Source organism: Budorcas taxicolor, chromosome 2 (assembly GCF_023091745.1).
Source record: "Budorcas taxicolor isolate Tak-1 chromosome 2, Takin1.1, whole genome shotgun sequence".
NCBI lineage: Eukaryota > Metazoa > Chordata > Mammalia > Artiodactyla > Bovidae > Budorcas > Budorcas taxicolor.
Genome location: NC_068911.1, coordinates 13831058 through 13853291, shown reverse-complemented (window position 1 = coordinate 13853291; position 22234 = coordinate 13831058). Strand labels below are relative to the sequence as shown.

The 22234-nt window shown below is 49.4% G+C and overlaps 1 protein-coding gene across 1 annotated transcript in view; it reads right to left on the bottom strand.

Moving 5' to 3' along the window:
* Window positions 1-7895: 7895 nt before the first annotated feature.
* The window catches only part of GALNT17 (polypeptide N-acetylgalactosaminyltransferase 17), a 428829-nt gene continuing 414490 nt past the window's right edge, over window positions 7896-22234 (bottom strand). The window contains exons 10-11 of the mRNA XM_052661435.1: window positions 9973-10140; window positions 7896-9376 (exon numbers count right to left, since the gene is read on the bottom strand). Coding sequence (XP_052517395.1) covers window positions 9248-9376; window positions 9973-10140 — 297 coding nt within the window. The 3' untranslated portion in view covers window positions 7896-9247. The remainder of the gene's footprint in view (window positions 9377-9972; window positions 10141-22234) is intronic.

The window sequence follows — 22234 nt, the reverse complement described above, 5'->3', positions numbered from 1 at the left end:
CCTTGTTGGTTATCCACTTTAACTGTAACAGTGTGTACATGTTGATTGCAAATTCCCTAACTAACCCTTTCCCCCACCCTTCCCCTGCTGGCAACCGTAGGTTGGTTCTCCAAGTCTGTGAGTCTGTTTCTGTTTTGTAAATAAGTCTATTTGTATGATTCCTCCTCTTCTCTTCTCAGAGCCTTTCATGTTAGAAGAGAGGCCTTGGAGCAAAGCTGCTGGGCAGGTAGTGTTTCCCAATGGTTAGGAACAAGTGCTTTTGAGTGAATTTGAACTGCAAACCTGCTCCTTCCAGACTCCATGACTTCAGGACAAGCTTGGACCTCTCTGAGCCTGAGTATCCTTACTTGTAAAGGGAAAACAATAGTCCTGGCCGGGAGGTCGCTGGGACAATCAAGAGAGAGGGTGCTTGTAAGTCTTTGCTGTATGATGCAGGGAACCCAAAGCTGGTGCTCTGTGACAGCCTAGAGGGGTGGGTGGGATGGGGAGGGAGGTTCAAGAGGGAGCGGACCTGTGGCTGACTCATGTTGACGTGTGGCAGAGGTCATCACAATATTGTAAAGTAATTATTCTCCAATTAAAAATTAAAGTTAAGGGAAAAAAAAGCCTTTGCCTACAGCCTGCACACAGCACGTGCTTAAATAAAGGTGGCCATTAGAGTTACAGTGACAATGACATTCTCCGTGCCCCGCTCACAGGCACATGGCTGGCCCTGTCCTGCCAGCAAAGCCCCCTCCCTCCCCGACCCTCGCCCCAGAATCAGCAGTTCACTAGACTGATGAGGAAACCAGCCCAGCAACGATGACAATTCAGGGAAAGCAGTAGAAACAAGCAAATAAAAAATGGCAAAACTAAAACAAAACCAAGCACGCTTTGTGCTTGATGAGAGACTCGCCCACGCTCACCTTTGCCCAATCTAGCTGCCGGCGGGAGACCTCCTCACCCTAACTCTTTTGGGGATAAGAAAGGTTTTTCAGCAGCAAACTTAAAACGAAGCTCCAGAACTTCAGCCTCGAACAAAACCAAAGAACGGCAATGATAACAAACTTCCCACCACAACGACTGGAAGCACAGACTATTTCCTGCACGGAGATGGCAGCTTCCTTCCGCTGAGAGGGCATCGCGCACATCTGTCCTACAGCTGGCAAGGGCTGGGCCCTGTCTGACGCCTTCGGGAGACTGCCACATGCACTGGGAGAGCCACAAGGACCTGAGATTTCTCAGGGTCACTGTCAGGGTCAGGGTCAGGCCGGGTACCACCTGAGCGCAGGGTGGAGGGGAAGCGGAAGTTTTTGGCCTTTTCTCACCCAGGCTTGTTCAGAGAACCAATTTCTTCTGCTCCCTGCCTGCTTCCAGCCTAGCGCTGTGCCGGTTACTGATGAGAACCTCGTGGAAAATGCTCCAGAAAGAAATGCAGGTTTGCTCCAGGGGCTGCAGCAACAATTCCATCCTTGAAACGAATTCTAGAAACAGTCCCAAGACAGATTAAGAATCTCACTTATTTGGGCAAATTCATGGTATTATTAGGATTGGGCTTCTGGGGGCCACGAGACCCTGAATTGTAATAGAATGGAAAGGAGATACATTCTCAGTGCACATGGGAATCAGAACTTTTTCTGGTTTCCACCTTGGTGCTAGACAGGGGACATGCTTCACAGAACATCCAAGAAGTGGGTGTAAGTATCAGAGTGGTGGGATGTATGTCCAAGGGGGTCTCAGGGGCCACTCTGCAGCCATGCAGCTAAATAGCCTTCATTTTCTAAGCTTCGCTCATAAGAGCAAATGTCCAGGCAAACAGACTCAAGTATCCGGAATTCTGAATTAGAGAGGTCGGGATGGAATGATGTGGAGAAACCTGAAGATGTGAATTTGGGCACCAGAACCTTGGTTTGGTGACGTGGGCCAGCACGGGGAAGTTGCATTCTCTCCTTTGTGTGTTTTTTAGGGCAAAAAAGTCTGGCAAGAAAGTTTTGAGCAGAGCAGCCTGTACATTTAATAAAAGCCTGGACATTTGTTACAACATTGCTTCTGTTTTAATCTTTTGGTTGTTGGGCCGGGAGGCATGTGGGATCCTGACTCCCCAGCCAGGGATCAAACTCACACCCTCTGCGTTGGAAAGCGAAGTCGTAACCACTGGTCCACCAGGGACGTTTTCCCCCTGCTGTTACTACTAGTTATTGTTATCGACCTCTCACTGTGTCTAATGCATGAACTTTGTCACAGGTATGTATGGATAGGGAAAATATAGTCTAACACAGGGCTTGGTGCTATTGGGGTTTCAGTCTGTGGCCCATGCAATGTGGCCTCCCAGCCAAGAAAGTGAATCACTTCACCAGGGAGCAGAGATGAGTTCTGTCTGTGGTAAAGTTGCCACCAAGGGAATACTGGTTGCTTCTCTCTCAGAGACAACCAGCAGCATGAAAGCTCCAAGGGGGCCCTGACTTAAGGTGCCAGGCAGATGCCAAAGGGGAATGAATCTTGTTTTTGCTTCCCAGGTGGCTCAGTGGTAAAGAATCTGCCTGCCAATGCAGGAGGTGCAACAGATGTGAGTTCCATCTCCAGGCTGGAAAGATCCCCTGGAGGAGGAAATGGCATTCTGCTCCAGTATTCTTGCAGGGAAAATTCCATGACAGAGGAGCCTGGTGGGCTACGGTCCATGGGGTTGCAAAGAGTTGTACACGACTGAGCATACACACACACATCTCTCTCATACCTGATGTTGTTTTCAGAACAGTGCGAAGTGGTTAGTGAGACTCAGACTTTGCTTGGTTCACTGTCAGAAAGAGTTTGCTGCCCTAGGATGAGCTGACTCTAGAGTTTATCAAGCTAACGCTGAGTAATTACCTGGACAGGTAGGCGGGCATCCAATGCGAGAGTGAATTAGATGGTATTTTGACCCTGGAGTAACAAGAAAGTCCAACCATTTTTTAAGGGCAATGCTGACTGGCAAGCCTGACAGCCTCTGGGGTCCTGGGACCGGCAGCAGCCTCAGTGATGCCTGTCTGGCTTTCTCACGGCCTCTTCTCGGCGCTGCGCTTGGACGGGGCTGGGGGCCCACATCAGTGGGCAGCAGATGAAGTGAAGCGAGAGCCACACCTGTAAGCTCCCTCCAGCAGCTGGAACCTCTTTGGGGAAAGAATACTGGAATCTGCTAACATGCCAGGAACCCATTTATGCCAATAGGCATAAACCCCATCTCCTGGCTGCCCCAGCTCCAGGGGTGGCGAGGCCCAATATCCTGTGTCTGTCTTCTTCTTTCAGATAAAAGCTTTAAAGGGTAAAGACCACGGCAGTCATTCATCCCGGTGCCTTCCACTTGCTCAGTATCTTTGAGCTGCTGTTTCTTCGTTTGCTCCCTTTTTCTCTTTCTTCCTTCCTCCTTCTGGTCCTCTCTCCCTCCCTCCCTGCTTCCCTCCCTTTCTTCTTCCCTCCCTCCAAGTAGTCTTAAAAAGGACACAGAATAGGTGTCCAAATATATTTGTTGAACTGAACCAGAGTTTGGCGTCCAGAAAAGGTATGACAAACCTAGACAACATGTCAGAAAGCAGAGATGTCACCTTGCTGACAGAGGTCCATATAGTCAAAGCTATGGTTTTCGAAGTAGTCATGTATGGAAATGAGAGTTGGACCATAAAGAAGGCTGAGCACCAAAGAATTGATACTTTCAAATTGTGGTGCTGGAGAGGACTCTTGAGAGTTCCCTGGACAGCAAGGCAATCAAAGCAGTCAATCCTAAAGGAAATCAACCCTGAATATTCATTGGAAGGACTGATACTGAAGCTCCAATACGTTGGCCACCTGTTGCGAAGAGCCAGATCTTTGGAAAAGACTCTGTTGCTGGGAAGGATCAGAGGGCAGGAGGAGAAGGGGACGACAGAGGATGAAACGGTTGGATGACATCACCGACTGGGTGGACATGAGTCTGAGCAAACTCCGGGAGATGGTAAAGGACAGGGAAGCCTGGCGTGCTGCAGTCCATGTGGTTGCAATGACTTGGACACAACTTAGCGACTGATCAACAATAACCAGTCCCTCTATGGAGCTCTCTGAAACTTACCTAAGTGAGAAAGCGGAGTGCTGAGAGACTCAGGGATCTGTGTTCCGGATGAGAGGAAGGGGCAGCTGATAAGGAGCTGGTGATCAGCCAGCCCAGCTGCTCATGTGAAGCTCAAGTCAAAGCAGGAGGCAGACTTGCTGGCAATGAGTGGGGATCCGGAACCTGAGTCTGGCCACCTGGCAGTTTCCAGACCACCTGGCTCCTCATGCAGACTCTGAGCTCCTCCCCAGTTTACGCTGGGCTGCTGGCACTCAGCCACTCTCAGAGCAGCCCTGGAAAGTGAAGTGGAAGGAGTTGAAAATGCATGCAAATCAGGGACAACTGATCACTGGGCAGCTTTGGGGAAGTTGCCTGCTCTGCCCAGGCCTGACTTCTGTCCTTTGTGAAAAAGGGTTACTTTTCAGGATTAACGAAAAAAACAATCAGCTGAAAAAACATGGCTTCAGAAACCCAAGTCAAAGGGCTTGGAGTCCTGGCTTAACGTTGGTGGCTTCTGGCCCAAACTGAGGTTCTCTGTCCTTTCTGTCTCTTCTCCTTCTCTATCCGCCTGAATCAGTTTCCTGGTGGCTCAGATGGTAAGTTCAGTTCAGTTGCTCAGTCGTGTCCGACTCTTTGTAGCCCCATGGACTGTAGCACGCCAGGCTTCCCTGTCCATCACCAACTCCTGGAGCAAACTCATGCCCATTGAGTCAGTGATACCATCCAACCATCTCATCCTCTGTCGTCCCCTTCTCCTCCTGCCTTCAATCTTTTCCAGCATCAGGGTCTTTTCCAATGAGTCAGTTCTTTGCATCAGGTGGCCAATGTATTGGAGTTTCAGCTTCAGCATCAGTCCTTCCAATGAATATTCAGGACTGATTTCCTTTAGGAAGGACTGGCTGGATCTCCTCGCTGTCCAAGGGACTCTCAAGAGTCTTCTCCAACACCACAGTTCAAAAGCATCAATTCTTCAGATGGTAAAGACAGCCTAAATTGCAGGAGACCCAGGTTTAATCCCTAGATCAGGAAGTTCCCCTGGAAAAGAAAATGGCTACCCACTCCAGCATTCTTGCCTGGAGAATTCCATGGACATAGGAGTTTGGTATGCTACAGTCCATGGGGTTGAAAAGAGTCAGACATGACTAAGTGACTAACACACTTGAGAAATAACACATTCAAAGGCATCAGCTTTGATGGCTTGGGCCTGGATCAGGAATACCATCTCTGATATTTTTTTCCCCATATAAATTGAGGGGAAACAATGAAAGAGAAGGAATTGGCCACTAGACAGGAGAGTGGGCAGTGCCCATGTGAGAGGATTGTGTGGATGGAGGGAGATGCCCAAGGGTTGTCAGAACTCAAGCCTGACGCTTGCAGCCTGTGGCCACGTCATCACGCAGAGATGTGGGTCTCTGGAACTTCTGCATTCCCCCAAAGCACTGAGACCTAAGGCTCCCCTGGGACCTGCTTGTCTTTTCTCTCCTCCTCCTTTGGCTACAGTTAATTCCTCTTCTCTGCCTTGGCCACTGGCCAGCCACCCCCAAGCCTTCAGGTCCATGGGGATGCTGTGGGGTGAAGAGGATGTTGATTGGACACTGGCCTCAGGCTCTGCCCTTCGGGAGGAGCCAGTGCTGATATGAATGGACAGCTGGACACTGGAACTGAGCCACAGAGCCAGGATTTGGAGGACACGTACTGGTGGCAGGAAGCTAAGAGCCTCCCACGGTCCTAAACCAGCACCCTCATTCCCCACCCCCATGTACACAAGCAAACCCAAGCATCCTGCCTGCTATCCTGTGACCCCAAAGAAAAGCAGTCATTCTCAGGGCTTCCCTGCTGGTCCAGTGGCTAAGACTCTGAGCTCCCAATGCAGGGGGCCCAGGTTCGATCCCTGGTCAGGGAATTAGGTCCCATGTGCCACAACTAAGAGTTCACACGCCGAAACTAAAGATCCTGCGTGCTGCAACAAAGATTGAAGATCTCGCATGACACAGCTAAGATCTGGTGCAGCCAAAAAAATAAATACATTAAAAAAAAAAAAGAAACGTAGGAATTCTCTCTGGAAAACTCCAGGGCACTTCCTGCTCTCCACAGGCTAGGGGTGCAGCCTTGGGGAGTGCAAAGGAGCCCAGCACACAGTGATCATGTCGGGGTGGGGGCTCCGACTCCACTGGGGAACCAGAGTGTGGATGCTGGGAGACTCAGAACAGGTCTGTGCTCCTTTGGTCAGAGTCCGTTTTGGCCCATTTCCTGGAGGATGAAGGATCCCACAAGGGCTCTTTGAGTACCTCGTGAGGATTTAGGCTCAGCACCTCAGCTAATGGTAAAATGGAATATTTGCCCTTTTTGAGTTTCTGCCTTGAGGCCCATGGTGGGTACGGGGAGATTAGCTCAGTCAGGGCAGGACCGCCCCCCTCCTCTCCAAAGCGCCACCTTGGAATACTACGCAAAGACCTCCTTGACCTCACCTGGGGACCTGCTGATCCTTGGTTCTTTGGGCTTAATAGTTACCCTGAGATTCTGACATTTAAGTTTTTAAAAGTTTTTTTTATTATTATTTAAAAAACTTTATTTTTTGGCTATGCCCTGCAGCATGTAGGATCTCAGCTCCCCAACCAGGGACTGAACCCTTACCCCCTTCAGTGGAAGCACAGAGTCTTAACCACCAGACCCCCAGGGAAGTCCCCTGACAATGAGTTCGATGAATACCTCATCACCAAACAACAGAATTTTCCATCAGTGTGCTCATGGACCCCGATTCTCACACAGGTCCACAAAGGGCCACTGACAAGCATGTCTGGGGGTCCGGGGACACCCAACAAGTTAGATCTTCTTGGCTTCCCGGAAGGGAAGGGCCTGGGGGCTGTCAGTGCCGAGGGGACTTCAGTCCATTTCCTTCCAGTCCCATTTCTAGGACCGAAGGCCTCCTGTCTTTTCAGATTTCACTTTTCCACAAACAGAAGGTGCAGCTGCTCCACCGCAGGCTCCCTGGTCTCGAGAGGCGGAGTGGCTGCGGGAAGCAGGAAGGGGTGGATCAGGGTGATCAGCTGGGTCACCTGCAATCCTCCTCTGCCACACAGCTGTCCTCACCTACCTGACCCTTCTAATCTGGAGTCAACAGGGAGTTAGCAAGCAGATGCCAAATGTCAAGTTCTGTCCTGCTTTGGGCGGAGATGAGTGCAAGGGCAGGCTGGCTGGGTCCCAGCACCACAGGGTGAACCATCTTTGCCTTTAATCAACCAGAAGCCCTCTGCCAAGTCCCAAGAACTGCCTCCTGGCCCGAGCTCTGGAAAAATGATACTGATGAGTCTATTCATAGAGCAGGAACAGAGAGGCAGATTAGAGAACGGATTTGTGGGCACAGCAAGGGGAGGCGGGGGGTGGGGTACGAATTGAGACAGTAGCGTTGACATAATACACTACCATGTATAAAATAGACAGCTAGCTGTTGTTTAGTCGCTAAGTCGTGTCTGACTAGTTTGCAACCGCGCAGGAATGTAGCCTGCCGGCCTCCTCTGTCCATGGGATTTCCCAAGCAAGAACACTGGGAGTGGGTTGCTATTTCCTTCTCCGGGGGATCTTCCACGACCCAGGGATGGAACCGATGTTTCCTTCATTGGCAGGCGGATTCCTAACCACTGAGCCACCAGAGAACCCCATGATAGCTAGTGGGAAGCTGGTATGTAACACAGGAGCTCAGCTCGGTGCTCTGTGATGACCTAGAAGGCTCAAGAGGGAGGGAATGTGTGTATACTTATGGCTAATTCACGCTGTTGTACAGCAGAAACTAACATAACATTGTGAAGCAATTATCCTCCAATTAAAAATAAAAAAGAGCGAACCAGGCTGAGATGGGAATTGCTCACATGTATTTATTTCACAAGTGGGGGGGAACTTTCACCAGTAAGATGCCACCAAATGAGACACTGTGAACCCCAAACTGGGCAGGGACAGAGTTTGGTTCCGGGCCGGGCTTGTCTGGACAGCATGAGGGAGACAGATGGGAACCGGCGGAAGGGCAGCCTTCCATCTGGGGCGGCACAGCGGGAAAGGCCCAGCCACATCCTCCCGGCCAATGACCGTGGCCATCCCCTCCCCCACCTCCGGCAAGCTTCTTCGCATCCTTGATCTGATCTGGGTGGGCAATAAAGCGACAAGTCCAGGGCCACACCTCTACGTCTGTTCTACCATGCACTCAGACGCACACACCCGGACACACACACGCACACACATGCACGCTCTAACGCGCCCCACCACGCACACACCCTCATACGCATGCACACGCGTCCATATATTAACTCTGATTTATAAGTGCACCCTAACCAGAGGGCAATCGGAAAAATATGATTACTCTTCTGCGAGGACTCGGCTGCCTTCTCCCGTCAGCCAGCAGAGTGCGGGGAGACACGAGATGAGCACCCTCCAGGGTCTTGGCCCCCCGTGCCGTGCTGATGGCAGTCCTTAAGTTCCAGGTGGAGGCTGTTTGCCGCCCCCGCGGCGGCAGTTCACGGCGTGTCTCGGGGATGCTCCGTCCCTGGGGAGGCAGGGCAGAACAGCCCGTTCCAGCCGGGGCCCCTCACAACCGAGGCCGGCCGTGTGCTCTCTGGCTCCCTCTTGAGGACACAGGCGGAAGAGCTGGCACATAGGCACCTTAGTGCCCAGGTGACCAGGGACGCATCCTCCCAGGTCATCTCAGGGGTGAGAGTCCAGCGAAGTCCAAGGCCACCGGCTGGAAAGGTTTGGGGTGGTGATCTTGGGCTGTAAATGGGCATCTGGACAGAGGCAACCTGGGGGAAACTGAGTCCCAGGGCCTTGCTGCCTTCTTGGAGGAGGAGGAGCTAGGATGTGGCCCAGCCCCCTCCCCTTTGTTGAAGGGAGATGAGAAAAAGGAGGGGCCTCTGCCAGTCCCGTCCTGACGGCGGGTGGGAAGATGCCCAAGAGGAGATGTGATGTGTCGCTCCTTGGTACCAGATCCACATCTGGGCTGCAGAAGACTCGGCTTCTGGGTTCCCAGAGAAGGGTCAGGGGCCTTTCCCAGGGTGCATGAGCCTCGGGAAGCTGGATGCCTGATGAAGACGCAGAGTCTCCACCGGGGCCCCGGGCTGCCCTGGAGAAGCCCCACTGAGCACCCCCCGGTGTCTCGCTGTTTCCCTCCCGGTGTGGCTGGTCCAGAGCATGGCAGGCCCTGTCCCGGGGGCCCGGCTCCCCAGACTACTTGATGGAGTTCTTAATCGTCCACCTCTGCCCCGTGCAGCTGCGGAGCGTGAGGTCAATGCCCGCCAGGCCTCGGTTCTCCACCTCCAGGCAGCGCCCCGTGCCTCTGTTCATGATGGCGCCGTTCTGGGAGGATGCGAGGGTGAGGAGGAGAGAGAGACAGACAGACAGGGAGACAGAGAGACAGCGATGGAGAGACAGAGACAGGGCCAGAGAAAGATGGACGACAGAGACAGAGAGAGACAGAGAGAGACAGAGAGGTAGAGAGACAGAAATAGAGAAGGATACAGAGGATGAGAGAGCCAAAAAGAGGAGAGGGAGACAGAGAGCGCGTGATGGAGAGACAGAGACAGGACCACAGAAAGACAGCAGAGACAGAGAGACAGAGATTAGGGCAGACAGAGAGAGGGAGAGACAGAGAGACAGAGAAAGATACAGAGAATGAGAAAGAGAGAGACAGAGATAGAGACACACACAGAGACAGGGAGAGCCAGAGACAGGGAAAGGAGGGGGGAAGTGGGTAGAGAGAAAGACAGAATTACCATAGTGCCTGGCACTAAGAGGGAAAGGCCCCTGGGATTCCCCTGACAGGCTTTGAGTCTAGCGCCTGGCCTCAAGCTGGGAGACCTTGGGTTGCACTTTGTTGCTGCCCTTCCAGGGGAAGCCTGTGCCATCCTCACCTGCTCTGGACTGCCTGCCCAGCCTGTCCATGGAGGGCTCACCTGGATGAAGTTCCAGCGCTTGTACAGGCTGCTCTTGACCTTGTCGCAGTCCAGGAGCTGGGGCAGCCGACTCTTGGCGTTGTCCACCAGGCAGCGGGTGTCAGGGAGGAGTGTGGTGGTCCCCAGGGCGCCCAAGTGCAGGAAGCCCTCCTTGGTGTAGCGAGCCAGCTGGGAAGAAAGCAGAGCAGCAGAGTCGTGGGAAGCAGAGGTGAGACCACGAGGGGACATGGGTGCCCCACGACTGTCCGGGCTGCAGTCCCGGCCACCGTCTCGGGCCTGGCACTGCCCCCGACCCTGCCCCAACCCCACTCATAAGAGCGCCCCGCCCAGGAGGCCCTTGGCTTGCGAAGCCTGGACACAGATTTCCAGGGCCCCTCTCTGACTTCTTCCTGAGCATATCCACGGTCAGTGTTTCAGGAGTCTGGCCTTGTGTTCAACCACACGGGGAGCAGGAATAAATGAAAAAGCGGGATATTCGAATTCTAATGTTGGCTCTGCTTCCAGCTGGCTGGGCCAACCTGAACAAGTCACTTGACCTCTCTGAGCCTCCATTTCCTCCTCGTTTGTTAACTGGGATCAATTAAATCTACCCTGCTGAAAAAGGGCCCAAAGAGGCAGCTCACTGAAGAAGAAACAGGCATGTTAAAAAGCATTCAACATGTTAGGTGTTAAAATAAATAAAAATCAAAACAATGAGACACCATATTAAAAAAAAAAAAGAGATTATCTGTATTTTGTCAAGGTGAGCCTAAGATGGGCTGGAGGGAGGGTAAATGACTACCACCTTTCGAAAAGGAATTTCAAAATATGAACTCTGCACTTTTAAAATGTTTCTCTCCTTTGATCCAATCAATCTACTTTTAAAAATCTTGGGATCTTGGGAATTCCCTGCAAGTCCAGTGGTTAGGACTTGGTGCTTTCATTGATGAGGGCCCAGGTTCAATTCCTGGTCGGGGAACTAAGATCCTGTAACTCTGTGGCACAGCCAAAAAAAAAAAAAAACAAACCAAACAAACAAAAAAAACCTTCCAACTATCCCAAGAAAATAATTATAACTGTGAACAAAAGTTTATGTAGGGAGGGTAGGGGTGGAGGAGGACCTGGGTAAAGGCAGTCAAGGAGTACAAACTTCCACCTATGAGATATGTAAGTACTAGGGATGTAATGTACGCCATGATAAATATAATTAACTGCTGTATATTGCATATGAAAGTTAAAACAGTAAATCCTGAGTTCTCATCACAAGAAAAAAAATTTTCTTTTTCCATGTCTTTAATTTTGTATCCATGTGAATTGATGGATGCTCACTAAGCTTACTCTGATGATCATTTCAAGATGTAAGTCAAATCATTATGCTGTACACCTTAAACTTATACAGTGCTGCATGCCAGTTACATCAGTAAAGCTGGAAGAAAAAATTTACATACAGGGTATTTTGCATGATCAGTCGTGTTTGACTGTTTGTGACCCCAAGGACTGTAGCAAGCTCCTCTGTCTATGGAATTTTCCAGGCAAGAATACTGGAACGGGTTGGTGTTTCCTCCTCCAGGAGATTTACTGCAATGTTATTTCTAATGATGAAAAGGCAGAAATACCCTAAATGTGCAGTCCAGTGCTGGGCTTTGCCCTGTGCTCCACGTACTGCAACAAATGGTAGGTAGCATGGGGTGGATTGCCAAAGTGGCCACATCTTTCTGGACGACATGACTTTGCTGGAATTTCTATTAAGAAGTGGAGTCTCTCTCCTCATCCTGGAATACTGCTTGGCCTTGTGACTTGCCTTGCTTTGACCAACAGAAAGTAGCAGAAAGGAGGACGTGTTTGTTCCTGGTATACAGCTTGCAAATTTCCACCCTCCTGGAACCCTACTGCCACCGTGGCAGTAAGCCCAGGCTGGCCTGCTAGAGGATGATAGACATGTGGTCCAACCAACCAGCAGGTCAACCATCAGACGAATAGACGAGGTCATCATGGATCAGACAGCGTTCAGCCAGTCTGCTAGCTGATGGGAGACACATGAGTGAATCCAACCCAAAGCATCTGAGCCTGGTCCAGATCACTGCTCACCTGATCTTTAGACTCATAAGCACTAATACATGTATACTGTTTTATGCCACTAAGGTTTGGGGGTAGTTATTACACAGCAGTAGCTCTCTGATACACAGATAATGTCGCCTGCCAACCCTTTGCACAACTAATTGTGAGTCCATACTAGTTGGGTGTCTTGGCCCCTCTTGCCTGCTCATGTTGTTTAAATCCCTGTATTCTAATTTTTGAACAAATACATTCACCTGTCTTTCACATTCCTTTGGGGGCAGGGACTGTGTCTAATTTATTTCATTCCTTCCTAGGAGACAATCACAGACCAAGGGCTCCCGACATGTTTGTGAATGAGCATACGACAAACGGGATGAATATCAACATTTACAAAATGCAGCCATGGCTATTTCCTGAAACTCCACAAACATGTCCTCTGTGTGCCCAGCCTAGGGACAGGCAGTGGAGATACAAGGATGAGGCTGTGTTCCCACTGAGATGATTCCAGTGCAGGCTGGCGAGATGCAAGCGCAACCTTCATGTTTGTTCTCACGATCCTACGAGGGGCTGAAGCTGCAGTGACAATCATCAATAAACAAGAGATCCCTAATCTATTACAAAATAATATTACTAGCCAGCATGTGTTGGCGGCATCCTTGGCCCCAGAGAAGAAACAATGTAATTTCTACAACAACCTATGGGTTAAGTGCTACTACCCTTCCTGTTTCAAAGGATAGGAAACAAGCCTGAAGACATCTGGTCAACCTGCCTGGGCTCTGGCTTCTATCCTTGGGTTCCCAGAGACCCAGTGGTTGGCAGCCCTGGCCCAGGAGCTGAGCAGCGGAGGGACCTCCTCTCAGATTGATCCTGGGCTTCTGAGATCCTGGGCATTTCTGGCCAGAAATGGAGCAGAAAAACAGCCCTGCCCAGGACACATATGCCTTTTCTCCAGGGGATAAGATCCTCTGTAGGGGATTTCTCTTCCAGTGAAAACTGCTCAGAAACCCTCTGCTCTGATCCCCAAAGGGAGTCTTCCTAATCCCCTCAGAAACAAGTGATAGGGAGTTTATTAAATGCCCATGAGAGAGAGAGAGAGAGAGAGAGATGTGGTTAACATGTGTTTTAAATCAAAATTAGTTTCAAATCAGAGTAATTGTTACAGGCAAAACGGTTAAAAAAAAAAAAAATCAGAAGCCCTCCCCCATCCCTCCTTTGACAATGTCTCTCTGAAGATATTCAAATTCACCAAATGCAAAGTGATGAATGACAGCAAGCTGCCTTTATGTTCAGGGGAAAGATATACACAGCTGCTTATTGAAATTATGAATCAATCTATTATCCAGCAGGCACACAAGCAGCGCTAAGAACATTAATTAACTGAGCGTATCTGTGACCCAGATGTTTAAAGAGCGAAGCTAAATGCCACTGGGATTAGAAGCTCTCCTTTCTGAGGTCTTTCAGGCCATGAAAACAGGGAGACCCAGACTTCTCAGACCTGTAAAGGCCAGCCCCCAGCCCCCAGCCAGGTGGGCAGGGCCGGAGAGGAGGGTACCGCAGGATTTCTGTTCTAGGGGAGGGCGGTTTCTCACACCAGGGAATGGATGCTTGGTTTGTTTCCACTTTGGGGGTAAATTACACCACTACAAACAGTCATGTATAAGTTTTGGTGTGAACATCAGTTCTCTTGGTTATACAGGTTTTCTCTCTCGCTCTTTTATTTATTTATTTATTTATTTATTTATTTTTGCCCACTCTATACATGGGATCTTAGTTCCCTGGGTTGGATCTTAGTTCCCCAACCAGGGATTGAACCCTTGCCCCCTGCATTGAAGTCTCAACCACCAGACCATCAGGGAAGTCCCCTCTTGGGTGTACAGTTGACTATTGAACAACACAGGTTTGAACTACACAGGTCCACTTGTATGTGGATGTTTTCAAGAAATATGTATAATATGATCGGTTGGTTCAATCTGCAGGTTTGGAACCACAGGTAAGAAGGGCCAGCTTCTTAGGCATTTCCTCCTAAGATCCCAGCTGATTGTGGGACCTGAACTGCTGAAGTAGGCTTGTGACTGGTCCTCTTCCCTCCAGCCCTTCCCCATTTCCATCTGTCCTCCCTGGTCCTGCACATTCAAATCCTACCATTCTCTGCCTCCACCTGCAGCAGCTCCCACTGCCACTGTATTTACGAATACACTTTCTCAACCATGATCTTTTGCTATAGGTTCCCCAACTCATCTTTTCAGTTTTAACTCTTGGTTTCTTGGCTTAGTCTGACAGATGACTTGAAGATTCTCAAAAACAGCCACCAGTCTTTCCTGTATACACGGGACATCTCTGGTGGTCCAGTGGTTAAGAATCTGCCTGCCCATACAGGGGACACAGGTTCAATCCCTGGTCTGGGGAGATTCCACATGCTGAACAGCATATAAGTCCGTGTGCCACAACTACTGACCCCACGCTCTAGAATCTGCGAGCTGCAACTACTGAAGTCCGCTCACTCTAGAGCCCTTGCTTCCCATCAAGAGAAGCCTGTGCGCTGCAACTAAAGAATAGCTTGCCGCAACTAGAGAAAGCCTGTGCAGAGCAAGGAAGACCCGGACAATCAAAAATGAATAAAATTATTTTTAAAAATTCTTATTTTGAAACCTAATCCCCCCAATTATACCTACTCCTACCCCATCTCCCTTCCTTCCACAAAGCCACCCCATCATGTGATCTATTTCAATTTATATATTTCTATGTTCTATTAATGTGTCTTTCCCTGTTAGAGATTTTTGTCTTTGTTTTTTTCAGCACCGCAGCATTCTACTCATTTTTACATACCATAAGGACCAAGAAAAGTATCTTGCAAAAAGCAAATGCTCTATAAATGTCTTTTGAATTGAATAGGATTATTTTAGATTTGGCTGCTGGGCCCATGAGGAGAAATAAATGTCATTATCCACAACCCTAATGCATTAGGAAAAAAAAAACCCTTTGAGCTCAAATACAATTAATTCTCATTTAGGAGAAAAAGGAATTTTCTATTTGAAATGATTGAAGAGGTGCATAAAACTATTAACCCACATTTAACAGCCTTGAGGGAAAACTAAAATATGCAGGTTATAGCCAAATAAACAAAAGCCAGCCAAATAATTGTGGAATGACTTTGGAACACAGCAAAACCTATCGGATTGTCAATAAACACATGGCTCACAATTGCTTTCATATTAAGGGTCTCTCTCATCATTTCAAAATCAGGCCTAGTCAGGGTAGAAAACCATTGGTAACTGAAAAATGCAGTTTATCTAGCTTCTACCCAGGAGACAGAGAGATGGGTTCCATTGATTGAGAACTGCTCTGGGGTGAATTTATTTGTTTGTTGTGTGGCTGAAGCCATGAGAGTGGTTTCTGGGGACTATGAGGACATGTGTACATTTTTACAAACAAACAGACTTTCTTCATCACTGTCCAGGGCATGCCAGAACTCAATTCAATGCAGAAAAAAAAAAAATTTCAACTGTATCAGAGTGTATGCATGGTGGCTGCCTAGGATTGGGGTGGAGAAAAGGAGCAGGAGGAATCTTTAGGGACGACAATGGAAATGCAGACGTACACACTAACATAGGTAAAACAGATAGCCAGTGGGAATTTGCTGTATGACTCAGGGAACTCAAACTGGGGCTGTGTGACAGCCTAGAGAAAAGGTGGGATGGAGTGGGAGGTGTGAAGGAGGCTCACGAGGGAGGGGACATATGTATATCTATGGCTGATCAATGTTGATGTATGGCAGAAACCGACACAATATTGCAATTGCCCTTCAATTAAAAATAAATTAAGAAAAAAATGGAAATGCAACAGAAACTTTCTGTATTTTGATTAAGCAAGGGATGTCACAGGTGCATGCTCCTGCCAGAACTCAGCCAATTGTACACTTTAAGCAATGCAATTTACTGTACCAACCTTATACTTCAACAAAGTTGACTGCAAAGTCTATCTGGGGATTTCCCTGGTGGTACATTGGGTATCCCTGGTGGTACATTGGGTAGGAATTCACCTGCCAATGCAGGGGACATGGGTCTGATCCCTGGTCCGGGAAGATGCCGCATGCCGTGGGGGCAATAAGCCATGAAGCCTGGGTGCCCTACAGCCTGTGCTGCGCAACAAGAGAAGCCACGGCAATGAGAGGCCTGTACCTGCAACCAGACAGTAGTCCTTGCTCGCCGCAACTAGAGAAAGCTTGTATGCAGCGATGCAGACCCAGCACAACAACAGCACAATACATAAATAATCACTATTTTTAAAAAATTGATCTGGGAGCTTATAGGCATGCTGTAGAATTCGATATGTTTCCTGTAAAGAGGGTCAGATCCTAGTGGGGTGGTGGTCCCCAAGGCCTCTCTCCTCACCATTATGACTCATCATGCTGGATTTTTATTTTTGGCTCTGCTGGGTCTTCACTGCAGGCTTCTCTAGCTGTGCTGTGAGGTCTTAGCTGCTCTGTGGCATGTGGGATCTGAGTTCCCCGATCAGGGATAGAACCCACATCTCCTGCCCTGGAAGGCGGCGTCTTAACCACTGGACCACTGGGTCACCAGGGAAGGCCCGTTGTGCTGGATTAAAGCGCAGTATTTCCAGACAATGCGCTTGCTACTTGCAATGAATGCAGAGACACCTGCCTTTCTGGGGTCCAGCACTCTGGCTCCATCACCCACCAAACACGGAGCTGCACTAGGGTCTGTCCCAGGACCCCTACCCCGCTGTCCCCTGGGACACGGCCGGAGCCCCACTGACCTCTGCAGCTCTGCCCTCAGCACCGAATTGGAAATGTTCAGAACTGTCTGAACTGAACAGTCAGGGAATGAGGCTATTTGAACAGTTGGCACTTGCTTTGTTGCGTGTCACGGCGCTAAGAACACAGAGCCCTTTTCTCTAGGTGGTTTCACCTTCCCTCCTTGTCATCCTTCAGAAGTAGCGATGTTTTCTTACTAATTCAGTGATAGGAGAACCACCTTAACAAATCAACATATTTCCTTGGGGGGAAAAAACGCTGAAAGCAAGCCTCAGAAATTCTAATGGTTGTTTGAAGGTGGTAGAATTATAGATGATTTAAATTTTTCTTTTTCAAACTCACCAATTAGGTGTTGCACATTTAGGAAACAAGAAAAAGGTAAGGAGTGACTCACTTTGAACTGAAAGGCTCTGGGTGAGGCAGGAAGGCTCAGCTGCTAATGTGGCCACCATCCTAGTGTCCTGAGTTCCTTATTCCAAGCCTAACAGTAACACAAAAACCTGCCTGGAACTTCCCTGGTGGAACAGTGGCTAATACTTGTGCTTTCAACTCAGGGGGCGCAGGTTTGATCCCTGGTTTGGGAACTAGGATCTTGCATGCTGCACATTGCAGCCAAAAACAAACAAAAACCCGCCTGGATCACTTTTGGTGTTTGGAGGAAGATCAATTCAACTTCTAAGGAGAGGGAAAACTTTTAGCCAAGAATCTCCACTGGAAAACAACTTAGGACTGTAACTTTGATTTTCTGGAAAGAAGAGCTCATCAACCCCTTCTGGCAAGAAAGGAAACGTACAGGAATTGCTCCTTAACCTGGAGGCCCCCTTTATCAAAACCAAATACACGTGCCTTTAGTTCTCCATGCCATCCAAGACGTCAGGCACTTGTTCTCTGTATGTGGTCTGCGAGATCCACTTTTCAGGGGTGATTAGAAAGCGAGAACCAGGGAGTGGAAATGGAAAAGCAAAACAGATGGCAGACAAAAAGGCTGGGGTCCCCCACCAAATCTCAGGGAGCAGAAGGGAAGTAACTCTGCTCTTCTCCCGGGTCTGCAGAGAGGGTGGGCGTGAGGGATGCTCACGAGTACTGGATGAAGGGACAGCCCAGGAGGCAAGAGCGCAGAGCCCTGACATAAAAAACCCAGAAATGTTTTGAATATTTTGAGAGAAGATGAGTTAGAAGAACAACAACAACAACAAAAAGAGAATCTGCAGCGAGGCATCACGCATTTATAGTGTTGCTCTGGAATGCAAGGGCAGGTTTTTTTGGTTTTTAATATTGCAGGTGTGTGCGTGCTCAGCTGTTTCAGTCGTGTCCAACTCTTTGCAACTCCATGGACTGTAGCCCTCCGGGCTCCTCTGTCCATGGGATTTTCTAGGCAAGAATACTGGAGTGGGGTGCTATTTCCTCCTCCAGGGGATCTTTCCAACCCAGGGATCGAACCCAAGTCTCCTGCATTGCAGGTGGGTTCTTTGCCACTGAGCCATCAAGGGAGCCCAAAATATTGCATAAGAGACAGGCAGTGGCAACACAGCAGCACAGAAGCTCCAGGGTGTCCCGCTCTAGCATGTCCCGATCCAGGGTGTCCCGCTCCAGGGTGTCCCTGGTGTGGTCCTCCTGCTTTCTGTGATCTCTTTTGCGTGTGTGTAGGTTTCCCAGACATAAACAAATACCTGCCCTTGCTCCTCCAACACTGGTTTCCCTCAAGAGCTAAGGTTTCCCTGCTTTGTAGCGGTTTCCAGGAGTTGAGGGATCGTAGGGTTTGCTTCTTACAGAAGGTGAGAGGTTTGCTCCCAGAATCACGAGCCTGCTTGCCAGGGCAAAGCCACCTCGCCCTGGGGTGCAAACTCCAACATGCTTTCCGAGGATCCATCCCCTGCACCCCACCACTTACACGACTTTATCTGGAAGCGGAGGCTGCTGGGTGTCATTAACTTTGGCGTTTTCCAAGTGCCTTCCACACACTAAGCCCCGTCACTCCATGGGGGCACTAGTGCCTTATTGGCAAAATGCATCATTGTGACAAGGTGTTTGAATGATGGATCGCTTAAACGATGAAGCCATCAGAGGAAGCCCAAGATCAGATTACATTTAATTACGGGATAAAGGAATTCTCATCTATCACTCTGCTGATGAATTAGCTGGGGGAGGGAATGTGTGCTTCTCAGAAAAGAGGGGAGAGGAAGACTAGTGCTGACAGGCGGACAAACAGGGGAGACCTGTGATGCCCTCCCTGGAACTCACTGGGGAGCTCCTAAACAGAGCTGGCTCCTCTCAGTTCCTCTCCAAAGGGCGTACCTCGTCTCCAGAAGGCCCCATTAGAGCTTGGAGCTCTTTCAGAGAGTGCTGTGTGGAGTCCCCAGGGCCCTGCACTCGGAACTCTTGCTGGCCATGCCCTGTCCATGGCGTGGCTGCTGGGCGCTGTGGTCCTTAGCTCAGGGAGGAGGAGACCGCACTGGAATCGGTGAGGCTGTGCGGATGGTACACGGGAACACTCCCAGCGAAGTCGATCCTCAGCTTGGAGGTGGATAAAAGCACTTGGGGGCAGAGGAAGGGACAAACGAGCAGGGGCTTCAGGGGAGTGTTGGGGCAGTACAGAACTGCTCTTGATTGTGGTGGGGTTACTTGACCATATGCCTTGTCAACAACTTGCAAAACTGGGACCTCCCTAGCTGTCCAGTGGCTAAGACTTTGCCTTCCAATGCAGAGGGGGTGGGTTCAATCCCTGGTTGGGGAGCTAAGATCCCATGTATCTTATGACCAAAAATCCAAAACTTAAAACAGAAGCAATATGGTAACAAATTCAATAAAGACTTTAAAAATGACCCACATTAAAAAAAATTGCTTAAGACTGTTCTCTCCTGTGGCTCTCAAAGAAGCACAGTGGGGCAGTGCAAAAAGTCCTGTGAAATACTAAGAAGTATTGAAAATAAAACTTTAAAAGAAACTTGCAAAGGCACATTATAAAAAGAACGAATTAACCTTAAAAGTGAAACAACATTACATAAAAACTGAAATAGCATAAATTGAAAAAAAAAAAAACAACAAACCAGGCTGGTATACGAGGCATAGGGCTTCCCAGGTGGCGCCAGTAATAAAGAACCTGCCTGCTAAGGCAGGAGACACAGGAGATGCGGGTTTGCCTCTTGGGTGGAGAAGATCCCCTGGAATAGAAAATGGCAACGCACTCCAGCATTCTTGCCTGGAAAACTCCATGGACAGAGGAGCTTGGCCATGGGGTCACGAAGAGTCAGCCACGACTGAACATAAGCACACACTAGGCATTAATCTATGTTATGTGGGCAAACAGGGACACGGGATCACTCCCTTATAGCCTCGCCTATAATGGATGGTCAATAAATGGTGTTGATGGAAAAAGAAAGCATCTGGAGATGCCTGTGAATATGCAGATTCCCAGGGCCCCACCTTCAGTAGGTCTGGGGTTGGACTCAGCGATCAGCATTTGTAATGCCTGGTAGCTCCCTGTGGACCATGGCTGAGATGCTGGGTGGGGAGTCCTGCCCTTCATCCTGGCTCTCAATACTCTGTCCCTGTTGGCTGCCCTGGGGCTTCCTGTTGGCGCTAGTGGTAAAGAATCCACCTGTCAATTCAGGAAATGCAATAGATGCATTTGGGAAGATCCCCTGGAGGAGGAAATGGCTACCCACTGCAGTATTCTTGCCTGGAAAATCCCATGGACAGAGGAGCCTGGTGGGCTACAGTTCCTGGGGTCACAAACAGTCAGACAGAGCTGGGGGGACGGTGGTCACTACCTGCCTGACAGGTACAGGATTAGAGTCCTGCCCAAGGACTTCCCTGGTGGCTTAGATGGTAAAGCGTCTGTCTACAATGCGGGAGACCTGGGTTTGATTCCTGGGTTGGGAAGATCCCCTGGAGAAGGAAATGGCAATCCACTCCAGTACTCTTGCCTGGAAAATCCCATGGACAGAGGAGCCTGGTAGGCTACAGTCCATGGGGTCGCAAAGAGTCGGACACGACTGAGCGACTTCACACACACACACACAAACCAGAAATGGGTTTATCGTCAACATTTTGTTCCCTGTCTCAAGCCAGCCACGGCACTGTCCAGAGAGCTGGCGTGGACTGCATCGTAGGGACCTCAGGCAGCAGCTCGGACACAAGGACTTGAGAAGAGGCCCAGAGCCATCGGAGGAGAATTGAAGGAACGATGCCCCGGGCCCAGTGCTGCCCACGCTGTGTTCTCTTCTTGATCTTTGCCTTCCAGAGTGGGGAAGGTTGACAGGTTGACCAGGTAGACTGGAAGAGAGAGCAACAAGGGGCTGGCAGAGGAGGACAATCCCACAGCCGATACCCTGGCAGGAAGACCTAGGCTGTTCCAGTGAAGTCACCCCGCCACCCCCCACCCCACGCTAGACCTGGGCCCAAGATGGCAAAAGCTGGGGGAGGGGAGCCCTGGGTCTCCTTAGAGAAAACCTCCCACTCTAAATAGGATCAAGCTGACACCAAAGGCTGCTATTGTGCCCTTGACATCTATTTTTTCTATGCCTGTGATATAAAGTTTATTTAAAGATAAAAGAGCCAGTTTAAAGAAAAATACCTTTAAACAAAACACTCGCTCGGAAAAGAAACTGATGTTTGTCTGATGCAAAGTAGTAACCAGACCAGAGCAAGGCCGGTCACTAGCTCGTGACTGAGCAGGCTCTTCTGAGAGGCCGGGAACCGTTTCCATCTTGTTGACAAACACATGTTGAAGACAGGAAATTACCCTCCTCAGTGCCTATTTTATCTCTGTTTAATTGCTGTCTGATAATAAATTACAACACAGAGTCCATTAATTAAGCTAACAATGTCTGTGAAACACGCCTAGTTACAGGAGCTTTGATTCAGTTTGCCCACAGCACGTTACGAGGTGGTTTAAAAGCATGTCAGGACACATGACTGGTGGGGAAACACTTAGAGCCTAGGGCGAGTGGGTTTGGGAAGAATAGGAGGAAAGCTTGATGAGCGAGGGGAGAGGCAGCCTGGCAGGTGGAGAGCAAGCAGTTCCAAGTTCAGGACATGTGGTAGAACAGAAAAAAAAAAAAATTAGATTTGCTTTCACAAAATCAGCTGATGGAAAACCACCATGGCCCATGCACACAGGTGTTCCTCCCAGAATTGGGGACTTAAGGACGAGCCTGATTTGGTTTGCTGTCCCATCATCAACTAAGTAGGAGCATCCATTTGGAAAAGTTCGTGAATGCAGGAGGGGTGGGTAAAAGATGAATTCTAGGTATTTTCTGCACTGGGCTATGAAGGCCAAAGCTCTCAGCAGGAGAGGAGAACTCGGTGACCAGTTCCTGTCTGGGCAGGGAGTAAGCAGGAAATTATCTTGAATTCAGTGGACTGGATTTGAATTTAAAGTGCCTGTGTTCTGGTTGGCTTTGCTCACAGGCATCTTCATGCCTCAGTTTCTCCACGCTGCCTGCTTGT